The sequence below is a fragment of the Carettochelys insculpta genome, chromosome 18 (genome assembly GCF_033958435.1).
Source record: "Carettochelys insculpta isolate YL-2023 chromosome 18, ASM3395843v1, whole genome shotgun sequence".
In the NCBI taxonomy this organism is placed as follows: domain Eukaryota; kingdom Metazoa; phylum Chordata; order Testudines; family Carettochelyidae; genus Carettochelys; species Carettochelys insculpta.
The window spans coordinates 853,800-875,178 of NC_134154.1; the positions used below are offsets into that span (position 1 = coordinate 853,800).

Sequence of the window (21,379 nt, forward strand, 5' to 3'; positions counted from 1 at the left end):
TCCTCCAGGCCCAGCAGAGGGAGCGGGCGGGCGGCGTTGTGGGCGGCTCAGCTCGGCTCGGCTGCGCCCGCGCCCGCGCCCGGGGAGCGGCCATGGCCCGCCTGCTGCTGCCCGTGCTGCTGGGGCAGGTGGCGGCGCTGGGCCCGGCGCTGGCGGAGCCGGCGGCCGCCCGGGTGGAGGTGCGGGCGCTGCGGGAGCCGGGGGAGGCCGAGCCGGGGTCGCCGCCCGCCGGGCGCTACTCGCTGCAGGGGGCGCTGCTGGGGGGCCCGGGCCCGGAGCGGGGCCAGCCGCGGCGGGAGCAGGCGGTGGAGGGGAGCCTGGTCCTGGTACGGCCTGGCCGGGGGTGCGGGGTCAGGCGGGGCGCTGGGGGGAGCGGTGGGGGGTGCGGGGTCGGGCGGGGCGCTGGGGGGTGCGGGGTCAGGCGGGGCGCTGGGGGGAGCGGTGGGGGGTGCGGGGTCGGGCGGGGCGCTGGGGGGAACCGGGGGGTGCGGCATTGGGTGGGGTGGGGGAGCTTAGCGCACCCCAGGGTGCTGGCTCTGGCCGGCCCCAGGCTAGGGTAGGCTGGGACATACTGTCCTAGGCCCATTACCTGCAGAACACAGCCCCAGTGCAGTCCCAGGCCAGGCTTGGCCTCTGCTCTCTTGGTTGAGCCCCAGCATGGTGTGGCCCCTGCGGCGCCAGGTGCTGTACGGACCCAGCACTGAGATGGGCCCTGCCCTGGGGCTCACCAGCCGACCAGACAGGAGGCTACAGCCAGCCAGACCCTAACACACAATGGGATAGAAGTGCTGGGCAAGGTGGACGGGTGCTCAGCCCCCCACCGGCTGACCCAGGGGCAGAGGACGGCATGTGGCTTTCAGGGTGCCGTGGGGAGAGGGTGCATGAGCCTTCCCAGTCCAGCTGTGGTGGGACTGGGTGCAGAGTGCAGCGGCTCTGCTCATGGCTGTGTGGGGAGCTGGGCACAGGGCTCTGCTGGCGCTTGGGGGGCCCAGACCCCTGCGAAGGGCCAAGGGCGCTCGCTCACAGCTGCTTCTCCTGCAGGTGGGAGATGAGCCTGCGCTGGATGGGGAGGACAGCTGGATCGGGGTGGTGCCGGTGGGGGACAAGCAAGCGGAGAGCTCCAGGGGCAGCAAGGAGGAGTCCTTCACCGCAGATGTGGTTAACAAGGTGAATCCCTGCTGCCTCGCTGGGTCGTCCCTGGGCACAGTGGTGCCATGGCCTCAGGAGCTGCCCTGTCGCATTGTCCCTGGGTACCCACCGTGGAACCCCTCCCCCTGCTGCTCAGCCCTGGGAGCCCCCTGCGAGCCTGTGTGAGCCCCAGGGCCTCTGGCAGTGGTAATCCTTTTACCCTGGAATGCTAGCAGGAGAGGAGAGTCAGTTGCCCCCACCTTGTCTGGGGGCTGCTGGTCCCAGCCTTCTGTCTCCTTTCCTTGGCCTCCGTGTTGGGTGTGACCGGCCCTCCCCGGCCCTGTGCTCTCCCCCACAGATGAAGCGAGCCCTCGTTCTGGGAGCATCGGCCTTGCTCATTCTCGCTCTGAACCAGAACGCGGTCCGAGAGGTAGGAGTGTCGCACCGGCTCCCTGGGCCCTGCTGCGGGGCTGTGAGCACTGCCACCTGGCTGGCTCCACAGCCTCACTGACCTGCCTGTTGCTTTCCTCCTGCTGCAGCTGGATGTGTCCCAGGTGCTGGCCAAGCCCGTGATTGTGATCCAGCCCTCGGACAATGTCACCAGGCTCCTTGGGGCTCTGCTGCGGTAAGAGACCTTGCAGGGCTGGGTGTGCGCCCTGGGTGTGCTCTTTAACCCTTGTGGTGGGTGTGTGTGCGCCCGTGCGGGGCCTGCACTGCAGCAAAGTGTGGGTCCTTAACTCCCCTAGGACTGTGCTGGCCTGGTGTGTGTGCACCTGCCCTACCCCCAGCCAGGGCTCTGCTCTCCTCTGCCCCCCAAGGGTCCTGTCAGCCTGCGTGTGCGGCTGTCTGGATGCATTGTGTCACTCTCCAGGCCTGGTACAGCATCCCCAGAGGCTGCCCCAAGAACAGGGCTTTGTACAAAGGCTGAGGCTCGCACTGGGGGTGGCTGGGGCCGGGGTCAGCTCCGCTCCTGCCAAAGCCTTTGTAGCAGCATCTTCTGCTGAGGCCCCAAGTGCTAGTGCTGGGAGGGGTCCAGCCCTGGGCCCAAGGCTCAGCTCCAGGGGATAAGACGGTAAAGGCGCTTGGACATTGCTTAACACCAAAAGCCCCTCCAGCTGTTGGTGGGGCCTCGGAGAGCTGCTCCTTGGCCTGCCTGCTTGCCTTGGGGTGGGGGCACTTGTCTGAAAGGTGAGGAAGCTGAGGCCCGGTGTGACTTGACCAACGTCACCCCGGGAATCCATCCCAGAGTGGGCACTTGAACGCCAGTGCTCTCGCTCCCCATCCCACACTTGGAGCGTCATCTCCCTTTTGTCTTCTGTGAGCGCTGGGCCTGCCCCCTCAGTGTGCCTGTCTCGGGCTCTGTTACTTCCTGTGCCAGCCCCTGATCTCTGCAGGAGCGGCTGGAGTGTACTCTTGGGGCACCTGCCCTGGAGAACGGGTGGTAGGATCAGGGCACCGGCTGGGCTCCCCACAACACTGAGCTCCCTTTTCCTGCACGATGATGCTGCCTGTGCAGCTAATGCTCTTCACCACTTCCTAACAGGGGGCTGCAGCTGACGGCCAAGATCTCCTATCAAGCAGCATTGCTGGAGAATCTGGTACGTAGTATCTCCAGGGAGGGGGCAGCAGGTGCACCCTGTCAGACCCACTCGTGGCTGCTACGTGGCACATCCTCTGGGGCCTGCGGCACTGCTGGCCCCAGCTCAAGCTAGGGGAGCATCTGCACTGGGAGAGTCTGGCCTCAGGCTTTCTCCGGGACAGCCTGAAACAATCGGGTCAGTCTCTGCCCCTCGCCTTGGGACCTGATTCTGCAGCCAAAGACACCTTGCTGCCACGGAGCAGCTGTGTCGTGAGATACCCACCTTACCAGGTCCCTGCTCCTGAGCGTATGTCTCTGCACAGCCTCCTGGGAAGTGGGAAATCCTAGTGCCTCTTTATAGGTGGGAAAACTGAGGCACAAAGGCATTTGAACAACTTAACCAAGATGCCAGAGCCAGGGGCTGAACCAGGAATTGGCCATATCTTTCTAGAGCCCTTGGCCAATGCCTTACCCGCTAGGCTGGCCAGCCGGCCTCCCCACCCCCTTCACTTCACCCCATTCCCCTGCTGTCTGGGGAGTCCTTCTCTAACTGCAGATTCCTGTCCTGTTGTCCTAGATTCAAGACAGACATCGCCCCCCCCCATTAATTCTGTCACTTTCGTGGCTTTCTCCTGGGCTCCCCTCTGATTTGCTGGCGTCTGTCTAGTGAGGCGGCGCTTGTTGTGGTGACGAGGTGCCAGGCAAGCTGTAAGAACATGCTCTTGCCTTCTTGGCTCTGGGACCCGGCACTGCCTGTGTATGGCCTGTTCCCAGAGCCATCTCCTGCTGCTCCCTGCGTGCTCTCGCTGTTCTTTTCTTGTGTCAGTGTTGCCCTGCTCATGCCCTGCTCTCTCACTGGCTGACCCTTGGTGCTGTGTTTTCTCTTTGCAGGGAGTGACTCTCACCCTCTGGTCCACCTGCGGCCTGTCCCGGGGGGGGCTGTATGGAGAGTGGCAGGGAGTTATCTGCACAGGAGAGAACAGCTCGCGGGTCCAGGTGTGTTGCTGCTGGCCGAGGGGCTCTGAGTGTGTCCTTGGGGCTCCAGGCATGCAGCACTTGCAAGGGGTACCCGTGTGACCCTGGGCTCCCCGGCTTCAGCAGGGTCAAAAGCTGCATTCGATCTGGTTTGTACGGTGCTCTGTCACAAGAGGACCAGTTCTGCCACCTGTCACGGGGTGGGGGGACAGAGTCCCAGCCCAGGTAGTGAAGGGAGGAAGGGAACGAATAGCTGGTGTTGCTCTACAGCACCCCCTGGGGCTGATGGAAGGAGCAGTGCAGCCAGGTACCCTGGGGATCCCAGGCTGTCCTGGACGGAGATGCTGGTGGTCTGCGGACAGCTGCGCAGCTGCGTGGGGGGTGAATGGAGCCCTTCCGTGTCCTAATGCCTCCTGCGTGCTGGCCCTGCAGAAGTACCTCCAGCAGCTGTGGAACACCATCCTGCTCGTCGCCCTCCTCCTGTGCACGGGCGTGATTGTGCAGGCCCAGCGGCAGTCCCGGCAGGGCCGGCTGGACCAGGACATGGAGGTGGGCTCACCCCCCCGCCCCTCCCCACTCCCGGTGGGGTGCAGCTGGGCGCTGACTCTGCTCTGCCTCCCCAGCTGAACCTCAAGCAGCACATCCTGCAGAGGCTGTCAGCGCTGAGGACCCGGCGCTACCACCCTGGCAGACACCCCTGGAGCCACACCCGTGACATTGATAGCTGCGCTGTCTGCTTGGACCAGTTCCACAAGAACCAGGTAGAGCCTGGCTGCGGTCCAGGGCCAGCGCCTTCTGCACCCAACTTGCCAGACCAGGGGTGGGGAGGACCCCAAGGGCTGCCAGACGCCCTTTAGCCGGGGTCAGGGCCAGAAGCAGAGCCTGGCCTATGAAGTTGCAGGCCCGATGGTACCATCACCCCTAAACCCTGGCAGTGCTGGGGAGGGATTTCCCTCTGGTCAGGTCAGCTCCATCCCAGGGCTCCCTGCCTGGAGCCAGCCTCTGCCCTCAGCCAGGGGCTCTGCTGTGCCTTGCATGGAGGTTCAACATCCTCTCCTGGCCGCTAGGACACACGGGGACTGCACTTTCCCCAGCTGGCCGCGCTGGCTTGGTGCCTCTCTGTGGCAGGCTGCACAGCTGGCTGCTGTGGTGTGTGTATTTGTTGCTGACATTCATGGCTTTGCTTCCTGCCCACAGTGTTTGCGGGTGCTGCCGTGTTCACACGAGTTTCACCGGGACTGCGTGGATCCGTGGCTGCTCCTGCAGCAGACCTGCCCCTTGTGCAAGCACAACATCCTGGGTGAGAGTGGAGAGTGGCAGGGGAGGGGATCTCGCTCTGTACCTGCCTGGGCTGGCCCAGAGGCTCCAGGTGTGACATGCAAGCTCCCAGGAGGCTGCTGGAAGGCCGTGCCTATGAGGCGCATCCCAGCAGAGCTCTGTTGGCCTGGGGCTGCCCCAGCTGTGGATCCCTTCGACACCCGGCCGCTCCTGTGACATGCCAAAGCCGGGCAGACCGTGAATGAGCCTCATGGGTGGGATAACAGGCTAAGAACGTGGTGTGCCCTGACTATGAAGCCAGGTCTCCCAGCTGCTGCCCCACCAGCCCAGCTTCAGTGAGCGCAGCTCGTGTGCAGGCAGGGGTTGGGGGGCTGGGGGCTGTGGGGAAGTACACTGTAACTGTGTGCGTGGCTTTAGGGTCCCTTGGCAGCCACTCGCCCCCTCTTCCCTAGGGAGAGCTTGTTGGCAGCCAAGGGGTTACCGACTCTGCAGTGACGGCCCCTTTGATTTCCCTTGCAGGTAACTGCTGCGCTGAGAGCTAGCCGCCTGTGGACTGGCAGCCGGGACAGACCACCTGCACTCCAGGGGATGGGGGGACTGGCTGAGCAGCTGGGGGTGCAGTGGGAGCAAGTGGCTGAGCAGGGGGAAGCAGCAGCACTGTGTATGCACTTCAGGGCTGGGCAGACCCCAAGGCTTGGCTCAGCTCAGCTGTAGCCCCTGCCCCGGGTCAGAGAGAGTGGGAACTGGGGCACTGGGGAGGGGCAAAGGGGAGAATGGGTCCTGCACCCTTTAGCGTGCATGCTGACAGCGGCTGGGCAGGGCCAAATTCTGTCCCATCTTAAATCCACACAAGCCCCCCGAGTGCAGGAGGGGAAGTGCATCGGGCTGCACCTGTGGATATCAGTGCGGTGCCTTTGGAGTGGTGAGGGCAGGTCAAATGAACTAAGGTGACGCCTGAGATCCCCACTGGGGAGGAGGAAGAGGAGGAGGAGCGCACGCCAGACTTGTTAGGCCAGGTCTGAAGGGGAAGCTCCAGCTGCGCAAGCTCTTTGCTGCAGGCCGATTTCCCTGTGCTCCAGGGGCAGACGAGCCTGCCCCTGCCCAGTGCTGCTCTGGGACTCCTCCTCTCTCCTTCGATAAATCTCTATTTTCTGTACTCCCTGGGCCAGCCTGGCTCTCGGTTACTCCTTGGCCAGCTCGGCAGGTGACCTGAGTGTAACCCACGGCAGCGCCAAGCCCCTCCACCTGCCTCCTCCTCCCAGGTGGTGAATAGGAATTTGCAGCCATGCTGGCATCTGGGGAGGGGATGGAAGGTGCAGCTGCAGTGATGCAGCATGTTGCATCTGGCTGTCCTTCCCCCGGCTCTCGGGAGGCTGCCTGCCGGAGGGCTGGGCAGGGCCAGGAGGGTGGTTGAATGGTTGCTCTATTTATACTAACTTATTAGATAGACTGGCAAGAGGTAGCAGCAGGGGCAGGCCCAGGCACATGGAGGTGGCAGCATCCAGGCCTCTGCCACAAGCTCCGGCTGGCCCCAGCCCCACTCAGCAGCAGGGGTTGCTAGATTTGCTGCACTGTCCGTCCACACCATTAAATGTGGAGCGAAGAGAAACCTGCCCTGCTTGTGTGGCTGTTCCTTTTACAGACCAGTTAGCCCTGACCCTCTGTCCTCCTGCAGGTTCTACTTCCCTTCGCGGGGTGGAACGCCCCTTTCTCACCACATCTCCAGCTGCTGTTTAGAAAGGCCCTCACTAGAAAGCTGAGATGCTGACCAGGGGTGGGCCATGGACATGAGCCTGGCATGAGCCTTGCTGGGAATTCGAGGGGGTGCGCTGGGTACCTCCTGGCTGCAGGGCTGGCACGTGTGAGACAGGAGGCTTTGCTTACTGCACAGGGACATGCTGATCTCCAGGTCAGTCCAGACATCTGGGCCGGGGTGCGTGTGGCCAAGCTTGACCCAGAGCTCCAGGAGGCTGACTCTGTGCTTAGGTCGCTAGGCCACACCTTGCCTAGAGCAAGCCCTTGGGCATGTAGCTAGCTCCCCCCAGCTTCCAGCAGATGTGTGCACAGATCTGCTCACCCCAGGGCTGCAGGTATGGCACACAATGCAACATGGCTAGGCCGAGGAGGGATCCTGGATTGCCTGGCTACCTCTGTGTTCTGCCTAGCATAGCACTGAGAGCACCATCCCTGCTGGGCCTAGTGGTTTCCACAGGCTGCCTGCCATGTCTCGCGATGAGCAGTGGGGATAATGTAGTGGGGGGGCCTTAGGCGCTGCTGAGGGTCAGGTTTTCGGATCTCTGTGGCACAAGACTCACGCTCTGGGTTTCAGAGACACTGAGTCTCCCTCAGTCCAATAAGCTGGTGCTGTGGTGTGCAGCGAAATGGGCACATGCCCCTGCAATGCACAGAGCTCTCTGTCCCTACTGCTAATCTGGCTGTCAGCCAGCCCAGGCAGGCAGGTTGGCTTGGGACAAACCCATGCGCCTAACCTGGGATAAAGGCGGGGGAGAAATTTTACTGTAGGTTCTTTAAGATGGCGTTGACCAGCATAAAATATGTTGTGACCAGCATTCTACCAAAGTAATTGGCCTAGGCTCTTTAAGGAGTTAAAAATAAACCACTAGTTCCTAGCAGTACTGTCCTCCCTCTGGGAACTGGGGGACCACAAGCAAGTATCGGGGTCAGCCAAGCAAGGCCAGAGTTAGACTCGCTGGGGCCCATGGCAGAAACATGAAGGCCTGAGCCCTGTCACCCCAGGCTAAAGCCTGGGGAATGTAGCTGTCCAGGGGACCCCTGTGCTGTGAGCCCACAGGCAATTACCCTGCTTGCTACCCCTGGCATTTATATGCAGAAAAACCAGTTACTGTGGCACAGGAGGGATGTGGCGTTTTTATGGCATGTTGTGGGGAAAAGGCTAAGAGGTCCTGCTCTAAGCTAGTCATCTCTCGCCCTGGGAGCCTGCTTGGTAAGAGCCATTGAGAAGGGCTGGAGCAGTGGATGCTATGGGATTAGCTATATAGCAGCCAGCCAGCACACCTTCCTGTCCCACCTGCCGTCAGACCATGATCTTACTGGGTACCCGTCTTAACTCTTGAATCATTTATTGGAACTTGCCTCCCTGCTCTGCCCCCTTCTGCCTTGCAGCACAACGTGCCGCCAGACCCCAACAGGGATGTGCACAGAGCGCTGGGCAGGTCATCCGTAGCCTGGGTGATCCTGGTTGTGCAGGAGCTCTTGGTTCCTAGCCTGTGAAGCAGGAAGTAAAGTCCTGGTGGGGGTGCAAATGGAGTACTCATGCCTGCTGGAAGGAAGGAAAGCGCACAGCCTTCTGCGTGTACCCTGGCTGGAGTGCCTGTCTTCACATCATCCTCAGTCCTTCCACCCTTCCCACCCTGCCCAGCAGCCAGCCTGGCTGCTTCTCCATCCACCATGGAGATGCAGGCTGCAGGGTACGATGTCTGCACACAACGCGACTGCCCTGGCTGCAGCAGGTGGCCCATCCTGGTGAGGAGCAGATGGGTAGCAGAGGAGCTCTGGGCTCAGCCTGGCTGCATCTTTCACTGTTCCAGAATGGCAGCTCTGCACTCAGCAGCTTTAGTGGTGTGGCTGGTGGTACAGCTCTGGCAGGGCTTGCTTTGCTGCGTCTATTTCTGGTGGCTCCTGGGGCTGGGAGCAGAGAGGGGCTGGGCTCTGGCTGCACTGCTTCGCCCTTTAAGACTGGCAGGAGTGCGGACGACCGAGGTCCTGGCTGGAAGGGAGACGCAGGACATCCCCTTCCATGTGGCCTCAGCAGAGCGCGGCTTTGGTTGGCTGCTGGGCAGCCTCTGGAGGGCTGTGCTTTGGCTGGCTTGGCCGTCTGCAAGCCAGTGGGACGCTGCGCTGCACGGAGGTCTGTGCATGAAGGCAGGGGGGCTGCAGGAGAAGCAGGACCAGGAGTTAGAGATGCAGCCCCTGAGCAGGGGAAGTCTGCATGCAAACCTAGCCTTCACCCCCAGCTCCTCGCATGGGGGAAGTTTTAGGCTCACCCTGTTGCAGCCTTGTGGGGGGCTGTCACATGGTCCCTGGAGCCAGTCTGGGAGGAGGAACAAGCCCAGAGCTGGGTCTGTGGGATGAGCTGGGAAGAGAAGAACTTGGAGTTAGCACCGCTGGTTGCAGCTTTGACACTGGGCACCCCTGCTGCATCTGCAGGGGGCCAGGGCTGGCATGCAGCCGAATGAACATTCCTCCCTTTCTGTGCTTTGTGCACAGCACCGTCATGGCAGCTGTCCACCCCAGACAGACTCTGAACTGGCTGGGTGGGTCTAGGCCCGAGCCCTCCAGTGATGCCCGTTATCTAGCGTCAAGGGTTTTTCTTGCTCTGGTGGCCCCAGAGTGTGGTGAAAGCCTCCTCTCGTCTCTCTGGCAGAAACGGCTCCATTCTGGGCTCAGGCTGCTTGCTGGAAACTACGGCCTTGGGGTGCACTTGCCGAATGACTGCTGAGAGCTGCTGCAGTGTAGCACTCATAGGGATCATGGGATGCGCCTCCTATTCCCCAGGTGCCATGAGAGGTGCCTTCTACTCCCAGCCCAGCTGCATCCAGGAGGCCTAAGATGGGGTTCCTCTTCCCCAGCCCTAAAGCCGACTGAGACAGTGGGCTGTGGCCTAATTTCCTCACTTGCATGGGCTCAAGGGAGTAAAGGATGATCCTTGATTTCCCATCCCCAATGTCTACAGAGACTGTGGGCTTAGCCTCAAGCCCCACTGCTCCAGAGATCCAGGAGCCATGGGATGAGCCACGTGCCCTCCTTGTACAGCAGGGATCCTGCTGTTGCTCTGAGCCCCTAGTCTGCTTGCATTAGCAAGAGCCTATTGCTATTCAACCTGTGGCTTCCTTGGCCCTGAGAGGAGCCTCCTCTGCCTGGGGCAGGGTCTGACTCACCCTTAATGCTCCTTGCTGGGCTGCCTCTTTCATTTTCACCAGTGCCATCCTAAGTCGCGAGTTCTCCTCTTCCAGGACGCTGATCCGGATGTTGTTTGCCTGCAGCTGCTTCGCCATGTCATCAGCAATGTCCCCAGTGCCTGCAATGGAACTGGATTCCTTCACCGCAGGGAGAGGGACGTGGGTGTGCATACATCCGCCAGCCACAGTGAGGCTGCCTCATGCGCACATGCCTTCCCCTCCATCACCCCTCCTGGCGCAGACAGCCCAGAGTGCATGCAGCTAACCACTAGTAACACTGGACGCCAAGAGCAGCCTGACCGCAGGAATCTCGTCATCCAGCCACAGCCATTATGCCACAACAGCAGCAGGCCAGTTAAAAAGGAAAGGTGCTGCCTTTGCAGAGTCACAGCTGGAAGGCTGTGGCAACAGCAGCAAGAAAGCCGTATTCTTGTTACCAGCACGTGAGCTCTCTGTGTCTACTGCCAGGACTAGCAGGTGCAGGGGCTGTGCTGTGTAAGGCGGGGGGAAGCTGATGACATGCCCTCCCCATCGGCAGGGATGTCATGTAACCAGAGGAACCTCTATTCCAAATCCCACCCAGCATCTCGCCAATGGACACAAGGCCAAGACCAACTGTACATGCCTGCTAGCCCCAGGTGGGTTGGGGGAGGCAGAAGACCCCTAACGTTGCATGTAATCTCAGAGTCACTTGTCTCCTGGGGATCTCTCTGGACTGTGACTGATTTTGCAGGAAAAAAATTTTCCATGTTTAAAGTTTGTGATTTTTACGCTCATGCAGTTCTAAACCAGGTGCTGGATTCCCACACATGTATCTGAGGTACATGCCCTCTAGGCCCTCAGCGCATGAGCACTATTGTATGAGCTGGTGGGGGGGGCAGGAGAAGCCCGTTACCATCCAGCCTAGTGTGTTCTACCCCCTGCCAGGGTTCTCACTGCCTGCTGCCCTCTGCCTAAGCCTTCTGTTGCCTCTCACACCCTTACTCTCAAACTGCGCCTCAGCAGGGATGTGCAGGTCGGGAAAGGACACCAGCAGCCGCTCTCTCTCCTTCAGCTCCTGGAGCAGCAACTCAAGCTCGGTGATATTCCTGAGTAGTTCAGATGTGGACTGCTCCAGGCTCAGCTTCTCCTGCTGCAGGTTCTCAGTTAGCTGCTGCACTGGACAGAAAGAGGATGCTATGGTCCCAGCTGAGAGTGATTCTGCCCAGGGAGGACTGGGAGAGTGGAAGAGTTTATCATGCAGCTGTGACACTGTCCACTCCACCACCTCTGATCTCCCTGTCCGGACATGGCACACCATGTGACGAACCACCAAGTCTCGGTGTGACAAGGGAACATCTGCACCAGACAGACGTGGCGTTTGTCCAGGAACACTCACAGCGCCTACTAGGGCTCTGCTGAGAGGCCAGTCCCTGAGGCCCTGCTCCTTGGCACAAATTCCCCCCAGTCAGCGGGAGACAGACGCAGTAAAATGGAGTGGTGTTCTCAGGAGTGGCCCAGACAGGCTCATCCTGGACGCAGTGCCATCACAAGAGTCTTCACTGTTCTCCCCACCCGCTATCATTGCCCAGTGAGGCCTGCTCACCCCCTCACGCTCCCTGGTGTACCCCTTCTCTCCTCCCCACCCCCGGTGTCCGTGGAGCCCCCCAGTGCGGCTCTTGTACCCATTTCCCCTGCCACAGATGGAACTCCTGTGCTCTGGAGCCACCGACCTGCTGGGTGTCCAGCTGGCACTGAACCTGCTGCTTCTCGGCCTGACTCTCCTTCAGCTCATGCTCCAGTCTAGCCTTGTCCTCCTCGACTTCACCCAGGCTGGCCCTCAGCTCCTCACACTCCTGAGCCTGGCAGTCTAGCTGGTGCAACAGGGCCCTCTGCTTGGCTTGGAGCGACTTCCCGGAAAGAGACAGGCAGATGACATGGGCAGAGGTCACACTCAGCAGCCCAAGCAACCTTAAGGCAGGAAAGGTAATAATAAAAGGGGAAGGGGGCAGGCCCAGCTGGGGGAAGCAGGCCAGAGCATGCACTGGGGAAGGCAAGCGGAGCCTCACTGGGCAGCTTGGCCCACCCCACCAAGAAAGGGTGTGACTCCCTGGTACGCTGCAGCCTGGGATGCACAGGTCATAGCAGAGGACACCAGAGACTTCCTCTGCTGGCAGCACCAACCGGCCCCCAGTGGGCCTGGCTCCAAGGGAGGTCAAGCTGCTCCAGCTTTCACCAAAAGCACCCAGCCCTGCCAGCAGGCCCCAGAGTGCTCCCTGGAAGGCTGAACTATCAGCGGCCATTTCCAAAGCCAGCAGGTGACTGGCCACAAAATAGCCCAGTGTTGGGAGTCCAAAATAGGCCCCAGGGACTCTGGCCAAGTTGCACCAATCCATCAGACAGATTGGCTGTGTTCTGAAAGCAGGTCCCCCGCAACTGAGCAGGAGAGCACGGAGGTACGAGCCCCCTCACTCAGGTACACCGCTCCCCTCTCCCTGTCAGATACTCACCCCTCGAGCACCAGGCCAGCACAGTGCATCACCAGGAGAGTGAAGCAAAACAGCAGGGCCTGGGGGCAGGAACACTGAGCTGACCCAACCCCTCAGCAGCTGATGGAGAACCTGTTTACAGCCCTGGCACAGGGCAGCAGCAGAGGGAGCGGAACAGAAGGAGGGCAGGGCGGGGGAGCGGATGGGTAGAGCAGTAAGGCCCATGGGCAGCCAGTGGAGGGTAGAAGGGAGTTTGATTTGGGGAGGGAAGGGGCAAGCTCCTGCTCCTGCTCCTGCCCGGCCACACCTCCTCGTGCCTGCGCATGCTCTCCGCTCCGGCCTTCTCCTTATCCAGCTGCGTGGTGGCCCTGCTGAGCTCATGGCGTGCGCTCTCCAGCTGGCTGCTCAGCAGCTGCACTTGGTCTTCCAGCTGTGTCATCTGGCTCTTGCGGACCACCTCGGCCCTTGCCTCCTCCAGCAGCCTGCTCCTCGCCAGCTCTGTGAAAACAAACTGCCTGTCACCACGACCAGGGCTGGGCATGACCCTGCGGTAAGAGGAGGAGAGAGAGGAGAGGAAGCTTTCTGGTATGGCTTCTGATGGATTCCTCCCAGTTGGGGAGCCACCATTCCCACCTGGGTCTGCAACCTCGTGAGCCCCAACACACGGTGCCAGCGCCCAGGGCAAGCACGCCCCAACAGCCTGGTAAGTAGGCTCTTTAAGGGTCTCTGTGTGGCTGGTTCTGCATGGGTGCGTGAAATGTGGGAGGGTGGCACATGGAGCCTTTCCCTTGTGCAAGCAAGAAGCAGAGGGACTGGGTCATGCAAGCATTAGTCTTCCCAAAGACATGGGCCCACCCCCACATCTGTACAGGTCCCCAACAGGGAGGAGCAAAGAGGACAATTGCTCCAGGGCCCAGAGATTCTCAGGGGCCAAGAGCTCACGGCCACCACTATTGCAGGAGCAGCAGTGGCCTGAGTTCCAGGCCCTTTAAATCACTGCTGGGGCTCCACACGGTGCCTGCCAGGTGGCTCTCAGAGCTGGCTAGAGCATGGGGACCAGCACGGTATGCTCCTGGCAGTGCTGAGTGCTGGCTGCCCCAGCCCTACCCCTTCCAGAAGCATGAAGCTGCCCCCGGGGACCTTGCCCAGGGCCTAGCAAGTCTGTTGGCCCCACTACGCCTGTACCAAGAGCTGGCTTAATGCAGGGGAGCACTGTTATACCCATCTGATAGGTGGCAGAGAGCAGCCAACCGAGAGCCTTGGGTGGGATTCTAAGAGACAGCCAAGAGCCCACTTGCAGCTCCCACTGCCACACAGCTTCTCCCTGCCCCCATAAGGAGTAGCCCAGCCCCAGGCCACTCTTCCTGGGGAATCTCACATTTGCTAGTCTCTGCTCTGGAGGGGCTGAGGTTCTGGGAGGTGCACCAGCTCTTGACCCAACCCCAGGTTCTCCCTAGCAGGTTCCTTGCACAGAAGGGGTTAGAAGGCATTCAGGTACTGCAGAGATGGAGGCTATTTACATATACTGAGCGGAGAATTAGAAGCACTCACACCACTCCATGACTCCACTAGAGTCAACAGGCCTACGCTGGTGTAAAACAGCATGAGAGGGGAATAAAGTCCATGAATGGTATCGGGTGGGTGGATGAGAATTCTTACCCAGCTCTTGCATGGTAGCTTGTTGTGACAGCAGCTCCTTTTCCAAGGTGGAAATTCTCTCCTCCAAAATGACAGCACCTAAAACAACCACAACTAATGACTTAGCAAAGATCTCCAAGGTCCTTTACAGGACTTATGTAAGCGTACCAATCACAGCAGGGCATTTCTCATCAGCTGAGTGCATCAGCTGATGCTCTACTAAAGGCAAATGACATGGCTGATCACCTTTGTTAATACTGAACTGGTCCTAAGAGGCCCAGCCTTCCAACCAGAGAGAGATGGCAAACAGCACCTGTATGCTTAAAAGCCCCTTGAATGAAAGCTGGGAAATGTTTTTTTTTCTGGAAATAGATGTGCCGCATACAGACACCAGGATGGGATGGGACAGATGTTTTACTGATGCTCATTAGGGCCAAGCTCCATAATGCACTGCTCCTGAGTAATGTTAGCACCCAATAAACCATTCCTATCATCTCACCACACGTGTCTGTAGCTGTGTCTACACGTGCATGCTACTTCGAAGTAGCGGCACTAACTTCGAAATAGCGCCCGTCGCGGCTACACGCGTCGGGCACTATTTCGAAGTTAACTTCGACGTTAGGCAGCGAGACGTCGAAGTCACTAACCTCATGAGGGGATCGGAATAGCGCCCTACTTCGACGTTCAACGTCGAAGTAGGGACCGTGTAGACGATCCGCGTCCCGCAACGTCGAAATTGTGGGGTCCTCCATGGCAGCCATCAGCTAGGGGGTTGAGAGACGCTGCCTCTCCAGCCTGTGCGGGGCTCTATGGTCACCGTGGGCAGCAGCCCTTAGCCCAGGGCTTCTGGCTGCTGCTGCTGCAGCGGGGGATTCATGCTGCATGCACAGGGTCTCCAACTCGTTGTCGGCTCTGTGTATCTTGTGCTGTTTAGTGCAAGTGTGTCTGGGAGGGGCCCTTTAAGGGAGCGGCTGGCTGTTGAGTCCGCCCTGTGACCCTGTCTGCAGCTGTGCCTGGCACCCTTATTTCGATGTGTGCTACTGTGGCGTGTAGACGTTCCCTCGCTGCGCCTATTTCGATGTGGTGCTGCGCAACGTCAATGTTGAACATCGACGTTGCCAGCCCTGGAGGACATGTAGACGTTATTCATCGAAATAGCCTATTTCGATGTCGCCACATCGAAATAGGCTACTTCGATGTAGGCTTCACGTGTAGACGTAGCCTGTGTGTGTGAAAGGAAGTCACCCACTGGCACTGCTGCATCAGAGGTCTCAGGTCACCTGTCTTGTCACTTGTTAGGTTGGTGACTGGTGTGGATCAGCAAGATGATCAAGCAAATTGTGAAATGCCATCCTGACCCCTAAGGAGGATGTTTCCCTGTCTTTGAATGGCCACTTTATAGGCTAGTGAGTTAGAGACACAGCAAGGCCTGTTGTACTATTCTGAATCCCCCTGTCCATCTCATCAGCTTATACACTGAGCAGATGCCACTTGCCAGGCACAGTGAGCTGGCACTGGTGGCCAAAAGATTGTGAGCAGTGGGGAATAAAGGAGCCCAGAAGGCAGGAGTGAGTAGGAAACTGCCCCTCTTCCAGAAGCAAAAGTGAAGTGAGGGGTCTGCAACACCTGAATCTCTCAGCCACCAGCAATCTAGAGACCAATATATCCGTAATTTAAAGGGAACAATCAACTGTTAAGAGGTGTAATCCTAATCCCTTTGAAGGTAATAGCAAAATTCCCACTGATTTTGTGGGCCCAGGATTTTACCACAGACTGAGAACGTCTACTAACAATGGACAAAGTGGGACTAGCGCTGCACCTGTCTGTAGCTCTTCTTTGTCCTTTTCCAGTGTGGTTATGATCTGCAAATTCTCCTTGATCTTTCCCTCCAGGTGCTCCTCAGACTCTTTCCTCTGCCGTTCCAGAGTCTCCTTCTCCTTCTGAAGAAGCTTGTCAAAGTTCTCAACCTGCTGCCTCAGCTCGTGCTTCTGTTTCTCTGATTCTTCCAGCTCTGCCTTTAAAGGGTTGATCAGCTGCATCAGTGCCCCAAAATGTTTGTTGATACGGGAAAGATCTTTGCTCTGTTCTGATGCCCAGAAATTCATGTCCATAGTGGTGAGTGGCTTGTTGGCCAGGGTCTCCTCAATCGTCTCTTGGAATTTGCAGAGAGATGAGGGGATGTTCTGGCTCTGGCAGATGCTGATGATGACTTTCCCGACTGCCCAGAGACTGGCCTGGCCACTTGCACATGCCTCACAGGGCACCAGGGATGACTCAGCTGTCTGAGAATGGACACTGCAGACATTCTTGGTGACACGGTATGTAGACTGCAGCTGCGAAGTGGCTGAGGAACCCCAGTCCGGCACACAGGTGGTTTGTGACAGGCAGGAGGTGGTTGACGGGGCACTGGCTGATGAGGCACCGAATTCTGCAATTACAGGTGAGCAGCTTTTCAAATGCTCATTCTCAACTCTTACCTCTTGAAGGGTAGATTTCAGCACAGAGATGTTCTTCCTGTTAGCTTTCTTCTATTAGAGAGAAAACGCAGGAGAATGAAAATATTTGCTATCATGTTTAAACAAGTTATTCTCAACTATTTTTGCAGAACTGCTGCTCCCATAGTAGCCTGGAAAACCAGCAAAATGGTGCCCATTTAAAAAAACATAGAACTGGACACAAATAATTCCTGTAACCCCACAGGGACCTCTTTGCTTCACTACTGGTAACAAGACCAAAAGTACACCAGTAACGCCCGCCGGAACACTGGCATATCCTCATTGGGAGGGCATGTCAGTGGAAGTCTGTGATCAGCTTTAGTAGCTTCACCTTAGAGAAATGCTGCAGCAATTAAAGAGGTTCAGAGAGGGGCTACCAAGACCTGGCAGGATACCCCTGGGAAGTAGTCTGGCAAATACTGGGAGTATTTACCCTGGGAAGGAGAATTGTTTCAGGGAACACAACTGAGGTTGTAAAGTGGTCACTGGTCAGCACCCCCTTTTTTGCCCCATGATAGGAGAACAAAGGTTCCTTGGAAGAAAGTAACATGGACATATTTCGGACAAAAGGCATTACTTGATCACACTGCATGCTGGCAGCCTATGGAACTCCCTGCTGCAGTAGACCAGAGAGTCAAACAGACCAGCTGGGTTTTCAGAGGGGTGGGCAATTTTACATCCACAACATCATTTTAGCTAGTTCAGAGGACGAGATGAGGTTAAGCAAAGCTCATGCTTCAAAGTGTAGTCTGGTCACTGGAGGTTCAGCCACAAATGGGCTTAGTATAGCAAATCTTATAAAACAGGCAGGGAACATTTTTGGTCAGGAGCCACTGACCCACAGAAAAGGCATATGTGGGGGAGTCACACACGAGCAAACACCCCCACAAAACCCTCATGACTCACTTTCTCTCAATGCTTCCAAGGTGAGAAGCAAAAAAGTACCCACAACAAAACCAGCCCCCTCGTGCACCCTTGCCCAATGGGGGAGGGATGCCCATGGAGTGGGGGATGAGGCTCAGAGCTTCCAGACCCATGACACAGACACTTGCTGTGAGCTGGATCAAATTAAGCTGGAGGCCAGATTCAGCCCGCAGCCCATCAGTTCCCCACCCCTGACATACAGCATAGGCCCTGCAACACTAGGGCATGTCCTACCTCCATTACTAACTGCTGATGGAGAGCTGCCAGTTTCAGCATGCTGTTCCAGTACCTCCTCACAGCCAGCCCAATGGACATGCAGGGTCCCATTGCCCGGGAAGGGGGCACAGCTTGCTCACTGATGAGATTCTCCAGGTAGCCTGTGAAGCTCTGAAGCAGCAACAGCAGCCTTTTTTGACAGAAATGAAACAAGACTGTGAGTTGCATGAAATTTCTTTCTGAGAATGGGCTTTTTCACTACTGCCCAGCAAGTTGGGGGACAATATAAGGTGGACCAAGGTTAGCATTCAGCAAACAAAATACTCCAGAGGGGAGCCCCAGTTTCCTAGGGGTGAAAACAAGGCAGTGGGACCCTTTCTGTGCCAGGGAGCTGGATAGTCATGGGTCACCACTTGCATAACTTCCAATGCTGGGTCACTCTGTGGAGCAACATTCTTCTGAGTTCAGGGCCTGACTGTCCTCTCCTAGTGGCACAGATTCAAAGCCAAGCTCTCTGCTTGTAGACCGGGTATGAAGAGGTGGGTCCCACTTTGGCCCAGTGTTCAGGCCTTCAGGCTGCATTGAGAGTTACTTTTTTAAATTTAAGCAACATTTCACTTCCAGCTGTTTATTCCATCAATGCTACAAGCCTGAACCAAGAACTTTGCATTTATTAGATGTACTTGATTGCTTTAACCATTTCAGCTCTGTTCTTTCTTTTTATGACTAAACATTTAGATTTTAGATACTAAACATTTGGCAACAGCATGATCTTTGGTTAAGATTCCAAGTTATATATTGACTTGAGGTGGGGCTGGTCCTGGAGGATCAGAAAAACCTTTAATTAGGGACATTGGTTTTAATAGCCATTCATCCCTGTAAGGAGTGCTACTGGTGCCCCAGGGGAACTGGAATGTCTGAGGGAATTTATTGTATGACTTCTTGTTAGCCAGTGTGGTGAAACAGAAGTTCTCATTTTGGCTGGCTGGTGTAGCTCAGAAGTGGAGGAACCCCAGTCTATGGGCTGTTACTGCCCTTTTTCTCAGCAATTTGCCCTGCATTGGTACTCTCCATAGTGTCCCCTTACACAATGTTTAAAGCCCTTATAGTGGGAAACATCAGCCTCCCAGCACCTCAGTAAGAGGAGATTCTAGGGAAATGCTGCTAAAAGCTGTCCAAGTTCTTTGAGTATGTTGCATGTGCAGATCTATGCTCATGGTGCCAGCAGCAGCTATGCTATCAGTAGGGATCTGCAAAGACATTTCTCAAAGAAGAAATACAGATGCTAAGCCACAGACAAGTGACTGCACACAGAAACATCTTCCATGTTTCCCAGGGTCATGTGACTCTAAAGAGCTGAACACTGATATATGGTCTGTATGGAGGCAGTGTTTTCCCAACGAGCATTTCTGAAAGCAACTGAGGATGTTCAGACCAACCTTTTAAAAAGATCTCAGATGTATTCATCCTCTCACCTGTCAATCACCAGTTCAAGGAGCACTACATGGGAATGCTGGGTAAACTCCAGATCATTTTCCATATAGTCATAATGCTCCAGCAAAGTAACCAGATCCAGATCACACGACACTTTATTGGGGAACTTCCAGGATGGATAACGCACTGCCCCAGCCCGGGAGAAGACATCAATGATAGCTCCTTGCAGATCGGTGATGTCCTTCCTCAAGCTCTCCATACAGTTTGGATTGCCCAGCAGGTATGCCATTCCGTCAGCTGACTTCAGGCCACCAGTAGGAAAAGGCTCCTCTCATTGGCCTGATGGATGGATCTGCAGCAAATAACAACACTGAACATCATACTAACCAGCTGATCCCCTAAGGAAAGAAAATCAAGACAGATCAGACTCATTACTATACATCTCAGCTCTTCATGACTGCTATTACTTCTGCAAGTTCAAAAAAGATATGGCCCAGTGCATAGCACTATAAACAAGTCCTAAGACTTCACAGCTGTCACTACAGGTTGAACCTCTTTAATCCAGAACTCCTTCATCCAGCAAACTCTGTAATCCAGCATGATTTTAGTTAGCCAGATGACTACTTATCATGGGTGTGGCCAAGTTTCCCATGGTCCCATAAAGTTTGTTTACAGCCAGTAGGCCTGGCTCTGAGTGTTCTGGGCTGTTATTTAACTGTAACTTACCCCTCAATGTCTTCCAAGAGCCCAGTAAGCAGTGGAAGTGTTGGTAACATGCTAGAAAATATTGACTTCCCATCATCCAGCAAACACTCTTGTTCGGCACTAGTAAAGTCCTGAGAATGCTGGACAAAAGAGATTCAACCTGTGTGCAATGTGCTGTGCCACTGGAACTTCACACAAGTATACAAGTAAAGAAAGTGTGTGTTGTATACAAGTAACATCTAACCTGACACAGTGCCTTTTCCATCCCCAGACTCCCAAACACCCTGAAACCTGCTTCATAAACTACGGACATCACATCACCCAACTCACCTCTGTCTCAGGTGTTCCTCAAGCACAGTTAACACTTTGCGTGTCTCTAGCCATCTCCAACCAAAGATCTCAATGTGCTCTGAAAACATGCCTGCTTTAAGTCACACACCACCCAGAGATACCAGAGGATGGTATTATTCTACCCATTTGCAAATGGGGGAGCTGAGATACTGAGCCAGCCATAGAGCCAGAGAGAGAAAGAGATGGAGCCCAGGAACGCAGTTCTCTGTAAGTCACACAGCTGCCTAGCTCGCGCTGTGGCGGTGCTTAAGGCACCCATGCAAGGAGGGGAGGAAGGCCGTCTCAACCACAGGGGCCAGGGGAGTGATAGCCTGAGCAGGGCCTCTCCTTCGGACTGAAGGCAGCCATGGCCCGGCCCCAGCTTCCCCTGCTGCAGCTGGAGCAGCCCAGCCTCGGACCACCTGCTGCAATGGAGTGATGAAAGTGGCCTGTTTCCAGATGCCCCCCCCGCACCACAGGCAGAGCAGCGTGGGTGGCTGGGACCCCCCTGCAGTGGCTGGGACAGAGGGGACCCCGCACCACAGGCAGAGCAGCGTGGGTGGCTGGGACCCCCCTGCAGTGGCTGGGACAGAGGGGACCCCCCACCACAGGCAGAGCAGCGTGGGTGGCTGGGACCCCCCACCACAGGCAGAGCAGCGTGGGTGGCTGGGACCCCCCTGCAGTGGCTGGGACAGAGGGGACCCCGCACCACAGGCAGAGCAGCGTGGGTGGCTGGGACCCCCCTGCAGTGGCTGGGACAGAGGGGACCCCCCACCACAGGCAGCGCCCCCTTCCCAGAGCCCTGGCCCCCTGGCCCTGCCCGGCCCTGAGCCCCCCCGCAGCCCTGGCTTCAGCCCAGCCGCCCAGAGCGCTCGGAGGGGACACGGGAATACGGGGCACCACGGAGGGATCCAGGGACCGGGCGCGGGGGACCCACCTGCCGAGCTGCCCCTCCCCCCGGCTCGGAGCTGACCCGCTGCCTCAGCGTCGCCGTTTCCATGGCATCGATAGGGCCCCGCCTCTCTGCCGAATGAACCATCTGACCAATAGGATGTGAGGAGCGCTTCCAGCTCCCGCCGCCACACTAGAAAGTCAAGAGGGAAACACCCCCCCCCCCCGTTCCCTCAGTGGAACATGCCCATGTTGCTTCCGCTGCTTTCCTGGGAATAACCCCCATCCCCCCGCCCCAGTGACACGACGCAGTGGGTTGCGCGCGCATCACGGACTTTCCCACCCCTCGCTGCGCTGGTACCGCTGGACACCCCTCTC

At 57.4% G+C, this 21,379-nt stretch overlaps 3 protein-coding genes across 4 annotated transcripts; 1 reads left to right on the forward strand and 2 right to left on the reverse strand.

Annotated features, from left to right (window-relative positions):
• The first annotated feature begins 53 nt into the window (after positions 1–53).
• On the forward strand, positions 54–6,574 carry RNF215 (ring finger protein 215). 2 transcript variants are annotated; one of them, XM_075013212.1, is made up of 10 exons: positions 55–326; positions 1,042–1,167; positions 1,487–1,558; positions 1,668–1,753; positions 2,672–2,726; positions 3,599–3,703; positions 4,115–4,231; positions 4,306–4,443; positions 4,880–4,982; positions 5,480–6,574. In XM_075013212.1, exons 1-10 carry the CDS (start codon positions 93–95, stop codon positions 5,500–5,502), a joined length of 1,059 nt encoding a protein of 352 aa, XP_074869313.1. In that variant the 5' UTR covers positions 55–92; the 3' UTR covers positions 5,503–6,574. The 2 variants fall into 2 exon arrangements, with proteins under 2 accessions (XP_074869314.1, XP_074869313.1); XM_075013213.1 differs by lacking the exon at positions 1,487–1,558 and having other exon boundaries at positions 54–326.
• A 145-nt stretch (positions 6,575–6,719) lies between these two features.
• LOC142022870 (coiled-coil domain-containing protein 157-like) lies at positions 6,720–18,325 on the reverse strand. Its single transcript, XM_075013167.1, has 9 exons — positions 17,660–18,325; positions 15,826–16,534; positions 14,028–14,105; positions 12,676–12,866; positions 11,613–11,789; positions 10,885–11,053; positions 9,880–10,019; positions 8,986–9,074; positions 6,720–8,872 (listed from the first exon to the last, which is right to left on the reverse strand). Exons 1-9 carry the CDS (start codon positions 17,867–17,869, stop codon positions 8,605–8,607), a joined length of 2,031 nt encoding a protein of 676 aa, XP_074869268.1. The 5' UTR covers positions 17,870–18,325; the 3' UTR covers positions 6,720–8,604.
• Positions 18,326–19,112: 787 nt separating this feature from the next.
• On the reverse strand, positions 19,113–21,162 carry LOC142022897 (coiled-coil domain-containing protein 157-like). Its single transcript, XM_075013238.1, has 2 exons — positions 21,048–21,162; positions 19,113–19,473 (listed from the first exon to the last, which is right to left on the reverse strand). Exon 2 carries the CDS (start codon positions 19,362–19,364, stop codon positions 19,113–19,115), a length of 252 nt encoding a protein of 83 aa, XP_074869339.1. The 5' UTR covers positions 19,365–19,473; positions 21,048–21,162.
• Positions 21,163–21,379: the final 217 nt, after the last annotated feature.